Below are 6,631 nucleotides of genomic sequence, written 5' to 3'. Positions count from 1 at the left end.
GTTAGAGCGGTCACGTCTATCTTGTCAATATAATCAGAGGCGAGGGATAACTGGGCCCAAAATCTGTATTCTCCAGCAGGTGGCGTTTTATTCGCTCACTAAGCGAGGAGTTTTTGTATGGAGGTCATTGAGTGTCGAATTTGGTAAACAAAAAATGTAATGGTTTATTTGTTTCGTGTAGTTTCACAATACTTAGGTTGTTACGCGTGTACGGATTTAAGTATACATTTAGAGAGAAAATACTTTATGTCGAAGTTGTGCCTGTTATCGCACTCGTATCTGCCCTCTCATTGGCTAGAAGGGTCCCACCTGATCTTGCCTCCCCGACTTCCTTCCATTTTTGAAGATATTTATTTTCAACGTTAGAGTGGCCAATGGAGTGTCTGGACAATATAATGGCTTATCTGTGATATAATAGACGATATTTCATTTAGTTAATTGACTGAACTAAACCAAGTATGGACAGCGTTTATGTACTTTACGGTTCCACGTTTTTATTTTCCTTCAATCAGAGGGGTGTTTTGTATGATTGACAAACCTCATGAGAATATTTCATCGTAGTAGTTTATAAGAGGGTCCAATTTATTTTCCACTAACTACTCCCGGAAGATAAACCTAAACATTAGAAAATGCTGTAGCCACTTCGTAACCAACTTCCAATAAAAACACAGTATTATTCATGATATGGATTTTATAGATACATTTTTCAAATCCTCTGATCCAGGTAAGGAGAATGGCTGCCTATCTCAAATGTCAATTCGGCTCGATTAGATTTGGCTAAATTCGACTAGCTAGCTACCGGTAGTTGCTGAACTATAGCTAGATACGCTAACCAATATATTGTTGTCATTAATTGACGAAGTGGAAATTGTCATATCAATGGCAAACTAGATTGATCATGATGATGATCCACCATTGCCAGGAAGACAACATTGCTACTCCCTCCTACTACATCCAGTGTAATTCGGCATGTTTCGCAAATATTGTCTCTCATCCTAGTTGTGTGTGTGTGTGTCCCACCTTCAGGCTCATCTCACGCTTGACCAGAACTTGCCAGTGTCACAGTTAACGTACCCCCTCCAGGCCACCCCTCACTTAAATGAGAATGTCTCTGGCCCAGAGAGTCCTACTGTCATGGACCTTCACCCTCATATTCCTCATCATGCTGGTCCTCAAACTGGACTCCAAGATCCACTGGAACTGGTTCCTCATCTTCCTCCCTGTATGGACATTTGACACCATTCTCATCCTCATGCTGGTGGTGAAGATGGCGGGTCGGTGCAAGCCTGGCTATGACCCACGGGACGACCAGCAGAACCTGCGGCAGAGGGTGTTGTACCTGGTGGCAATGCTGCTGAAACTGGGCTTCTGTCTGACGCTGTGCGCCCGGTTGGAGAGGCTGACGGACATCTGGCTCAGTGTGGTGTGTGTCCCCCTCTGGGCCATGCTGGTCGGGGCCATGGTGGAGCTTGGCTACAATGTCTTTCACTACCGGAGAGACTGAGAGGTGGGAGAAAGATGGAGATTGATTTTATTTACTCAGTCTAAAGACTGCAACTGAGTCTGTAAGGGAGGTGAATGGGAGATTATTGTAATACACTGCAGGAGAAACTGAACTGAAAAGGACTGTGATGAAGATAACAAATGGATTGGTTTATTTTACTACAGCAGAGACTGAAAGAAGGGGGGTGAAGGGAGATTGCTCCCACTAGTACAGAATGTAAAGACTACTACAAGAGAGACCGAGGGGGAGGAGAGAGTAGTGAAATGGCACTAATGACAATGTATTTGACTTTATGATGCTCCCAAATGTAATCTTTATTTTGCCATAGTGATGCATCAAGCAATGTTGCAGCCATGATGGTCTCTGCCAGGGGAACTGATGTCAAGACTGGGACTATTCCACAGCTGATCCACAGCTGATTTGTTATTGCTCAGCTATAATTAAAAACATTTGCATCTGACTGGGAGCGTGCAGAAACTTTTTCCTGTTTCTTCAGAAAATGTTACGAAAATACATTTACTTCAAGAACAATGCAAATGCAAAGTTTGGTTACTGAATTACATTTTGTGCTGTTTACTGTCATTTTGTTAACAAACTTTTCATTGTTTTTCAAATAATCGACTCAGTGGGAATTGACTCAATTGATGCTCCAGTGTATAATTATTCCGCCGTGTGATATTTGAGACGTGTTGGTTGAGAATTCAGAGAATTCATAAGCAGACTCGAACCCTTGCTCTCCAGACAGACTGACTGGTCTGTGCATGTGCCTGTGTTATTCTCTGATAACTGGGACCGTTAGGTCCAATGGGTTTATATGTGAACATTGGTATTGATGATGTTTCTTTTAAGTGTGATAGGGATATGTTTTCCCCTGGAGACCATGAAGAAACACACATCATAAAATGTCTCTACTTTGCTGAAGTTTTCAAATATCTGCCTGGGTTGGATTGGTGAAAGCAGAATGACTGATTATACAACAGTATGTCCCTGCATTCATTTATCCAATCACATGCAGATCAGTGACTACCTCAAAGAAGGGAGAAGGTGTACATTTTCTATGGTTTGGAACAGGGCTCAGTGTGATATGAAGTGAATTACATAACTGGTAATCTGACCCAATCCAGAGAATATGGAGGGGGGGATTGCCTGCCCTCCGGGGTGTTGTGTTGTGTAAGAGGTCTTGGTGACTCGGGGACAGGACTTGTACTGTTACTGGGTCGTTCCACAAAATGAGTGCCTTTTGCGTTCCTTTGATATTTTAAGTAGACATTTTAAAAGCCTGAAATTAAAAGACTGTTATATTCAATGAAGTTCCCTTTAATATAGACCACAGAGAATTAAATAAATCCGATTTTTTATTTGAATAAAGACTTGCTATAGTGCCAAAATTCAGCATTTTTACATGTCCCTCTGTGACTTCCCACTTTTCCCCAAAATCGGAAAGTTTTTACCATCGTTGTAAAGCCCTAGTTAGGGAGTGAACATTATTTAAAATAACGATTACATGGAGAAAAGCAGACCTCACTGCAGCAAAATATATTTTACATAAACCCTCCCTGAACGCTGAAAAAAAAATGGCCCTATACCAAAAATAATAATTAAAACAAAGTGGATAGCAGAGAACATGTCTACTGTTTACCCTCACTTGGACAGACCAGAGCCTTACAGTGCCTTCATAAAGTATTCACACCCCTTGACCTTTTCCACATTTTATGTTACAGCCTGAGTTTAAAATGGATTAAACAGAGATGTTTTGGTCACTGACCTAAACAATATTCCATTAATTTTAAAGTGGAATTGTGTTTGTAATTGTTTTTACAAATTAGTAAAAAATTTAAAGCAGAAATGTCTTTGAATTATTCAACCCCTTTGATTTTTGAATGAATACCTCATCTCTGTACCCCACACAGAATTATCTGTAACGTCCCTCAGTCGAGCAGTGAATTCCAAACACAGATTCAAGCACAAAGGCCAGGGAGGTTTCTCAATTCCTCGCAAAGAAGGGCACCTTTTGGTAGACAGGTAAAACAAAAAAAAGCAGACCTTATATATACCTTTGAGAATGAAGTTATTAATTACACTTTGGGTGGTGTAGCAATACACCCAGTCACTACAAAGATACAGGCCTCCTTCCTAACTCATTTGCCAGAGAGGAAGGAAACTGCTCAGGGATTTTACCATGAGGCCAATGGTGACTGTAAAACAGTTAAAGAGTTTGTGTTTGATAGTGGAAAACTGAGGATGGATCAACATTTGATTTACTCCACAATACTAACCTAATTGACAGTGGGAAAAGGAAGCTTGTGCAGAATAAAAAGATTCCAAAATATGCATCCTGTTTGCAACAAGGCACTAAAGTGATACTGCAGGAAATGTGGCAAAGCAATTCACTTTTTGTCCTGAATACAAAGTGTTATGTTTGGGGCAAACCCAATATAACACATTACTGAGTCCTACTCTCCATATTTTCAAGCATAGTGGTGGCTGCATCATGTATGCTTGTAATTGTTAAGGACTGTGGAGTTCTTCAGGATAAAAAATAAATGGAATGGAGCTAAGAACAGGCTAAATCCTATAGGTAAACCTGGTTCAGTCTGCTTTCCACTGGGAGAGGAATTCACCTTTCAGCAGGACAATAACCTAAAACACACGGCCAAATCTACGCTGGAGTTGCTTACCAAGAAGACAGTGAATGTTTCTAGGTTGAGTTACAGTTTTGACTTAAATCTACTTGAAAATCTATGGCAAGACCTGAAGTCTAGCAATAATCAACAACATATTTGACAGAGCTTGAAGAATTTTGAAAAGAATAATGGGCAAATATTGCACAATCCAGGTGTGGAATGCCACTTAGAGACTTACCCAGAAAGACTCAGCTGTAATCGCTGCCAATGGTGCTTCTACAAAGTATTGACTCAGTGATGTGAATACTTATGTAAATTCGAATTTTTTAAATTTAATTTTCAATACATTTGGAAAAATGTCTAAAAACATGTTTTCACTTTGTCATTATCGGGTATTGTGTGAAGATGCGTGAGAAAAAAAACACATTTAATTAACTCTGAATTCAAGCTGTAACACAACAAAATGTGGAATAAGTCAAGGGTTATGAATACTTTCTGAAGGCACTGTATATATGGAGTTTTACAAACTGTTCTTTGTCCTGTAAGCATTATATAGCAACGCTGGAATTTTGATATCAGAAGGTTGTGGGTTCACAGAGCACTGTGGACAAGAGTAGTGGTGGAAAAATAGTTTTTATAGTAAAAGCATTGCATGAATATATCATCATTTTTGCAGGTCAGAGAAAAAAATAGCAGTTTATAAACATTTATGCAATTCTACGTCATTTTACATATTAGCAGAATCTTTTTTAATACCGCACAAATTACCAAAATCACAGGCCAAGAACGGACATAAGCCTATGTGTAAATTTTTTCCTATTTCTCCAATGCCAAATCAGTATGTCTTGTTTGCAACAAAACTGTCCCTGTTTGCAAATAATTTAATGGGAGACGTCGTTAAAGCATGGTACTTTCAAAAGTTAGGCTGACCTTTCCACCCCAGACAAAGTAGGCCTACCGATGTAGAAAAATATAAGCTTTAACTTCTGGCTACTCTTCTTCCGTGGCTTAACCCAACGAGAGACAGTCACAAGTGTTTCCATAAAAAACATTCTATTGTACAGAAAGTTAATAGCCTAATCAATTGATAGTAACAGAATTAGATTACTTCCCAAGCAAAGTTATTTTTGGTCTCCTCTGCTATAGAAGGTTGTATCTCAGCGTCTGAATGTCAAAGAAACTATCCCCCGACAAATTGAGGCTGTTCTGAGGGAAAAAGGGGGAAGGTGTTCCCAATGTTTTGTATACACAGTGTATAGCCTAATAAGCAACTAATTCTAAAACAATGAAAAATATTGACATTTTATCAATTACAAATAACATGACCTTCCCCTAAGCTATATTATTGACTGAAATTGAAAAAAGCGTAACCCTCCCCCATTTCCCTCCAGGTAACCATTCTGTACTTAATATAGTATTGAGATGGTAAAACGTGTCATTCATTAAGTTGAACATTTCCTCTTTATGACAGAATGTTACAATTTGGTGAAATCAATGTTTTTTTTCTCACAAATTACACATCTCAAAAGGCACCAAATTGGTGGAATGATTCCTACTGTTACTGGCAACCACAGAATCAGGGTTAGAAAGGGATCTATAACCATATTAACGCCATGTTGTCTTCTGTGATATTTTGTTGTTTGTTATAGCAGAGTTTCTTAATATATTCCTGTGGCACACCCAGGAGGGTGCATGTTATTTTGCTTTAGTCTGGGGTGGCTGGGGTGTGCCTGGTTTGACAACACTTCTTAGAACATTCCTTAATATTCTACCTGTAACGGGCTACGGCCAAACTCATACTCCTGAACATAGATGAAATTGTATAGAGCCTATGATGTAGATCAACTCAAGTCATCTATTTTCGGACAAGTTTGTCTGTCAAAAGACGGACCATTTGTGCCTTTTTTGTCAGAGAATCACCATCCGTTGTCATTTATCGGGGAACAGATGACTCCCATTGAAAAAGTATCCGAAATTCTCAGACACAAAATCACATTGTCGGCAGCCTTACACCTATCAGGTTCCATCAGACCTGCAGACAGTGAAGGGGATCTTGGATGTTCCCGGCCATTGCTTTGTCTGTTGGGCCCATGTTATGTGTTGGGAGTTTCACTTTAAATGTACGGTGAGCTCCAAAGGTTTTGGGACAGTGACACAATTTGTTGTTGTTTTGGCTCTGTACTCCAGCACTTTGGATTTTAAATGATACAATGACTACGATATTAAAGTGCAGACTGTCCACTTTAACCAGAGAGAATTTTCACATTGGGTGAACCGTTTTTGTACATAGTCCCCCCATTTTAGGGGACCACAAGTATTGGGACAAAATTCACTTATATGTAGTCAAAGTATAGTATTTTGTCCCATAGTCCTAGCACGCAATGATTACATCAAGCTTGTGACTCTACAAATTTGTTGGGTGCATTTGCTGTTTGTTTTAGATAATTTTGTGCCCAATAGAAATTAATGGTAAATATTGTCATTTTGGAGTCCCTTTTATTGT

At 39.3% G+C, this 6,631-nt stretch overlaps 1 protein-coding gene across 1 annotated transcript; it reads left to right on the top strand.

Annotated features, from left to right (window-relative positions):
- Positions 1-327: 327 nt before the first annotated feature.
- On the top strand, positions 328-2,779 carry LOC109867373 (transmembrane protein 60-like). The gene is made up of 2 exons (XM_020456511.2): positions 328-724; positions 1,027-2,779. The coding sequence occupies exon 2, from the start codon at positions 1,100-1,102 to the stop codon at positions 1,502-1,504; it is 405 nt and encodes a 134-aa protein (XP_020312100.1). The 5' UTR covers positions 328-724; positions 1,027-1,099; the 3' UTR covers positions 1,505-2,779.
- The last annotated feature ends 3,852 nt before the right edge of the window (positions 2,780-6,631 follow it).

This window comes from Oncorhynchus kisutch, linkage group LG22, assembly GCF_002021735.2.
Source record: "Oncorhynchus kisutch isolate 150728-3 linkage group LG22, Okis_V2, whole genome shotgun sequence".
In the NCBI taxonomy this organism is placed as follows: domain Eukaryota; kingdom Metazoa; phylum Chordata; class Actinopteri; order Salmoniformes; family Salmonidae; genus Oncorhynchus; species Oncorhynchus kisutch.
Note: the sequence above shows the minus strand (reverse complement) of the source record. Positions and strands in the feature narration are given on the sequence as shown.

Bases quoted from the DNA above. Each gene is read 5' to 3' on its own strand.
- LOC109867373 (XM_020456511.2), top strand. From the start codon at position 1,100: ATGAGAATGTCTCTGGCCCAGAGAGTCCTACTGTCATGGACCTTCACC.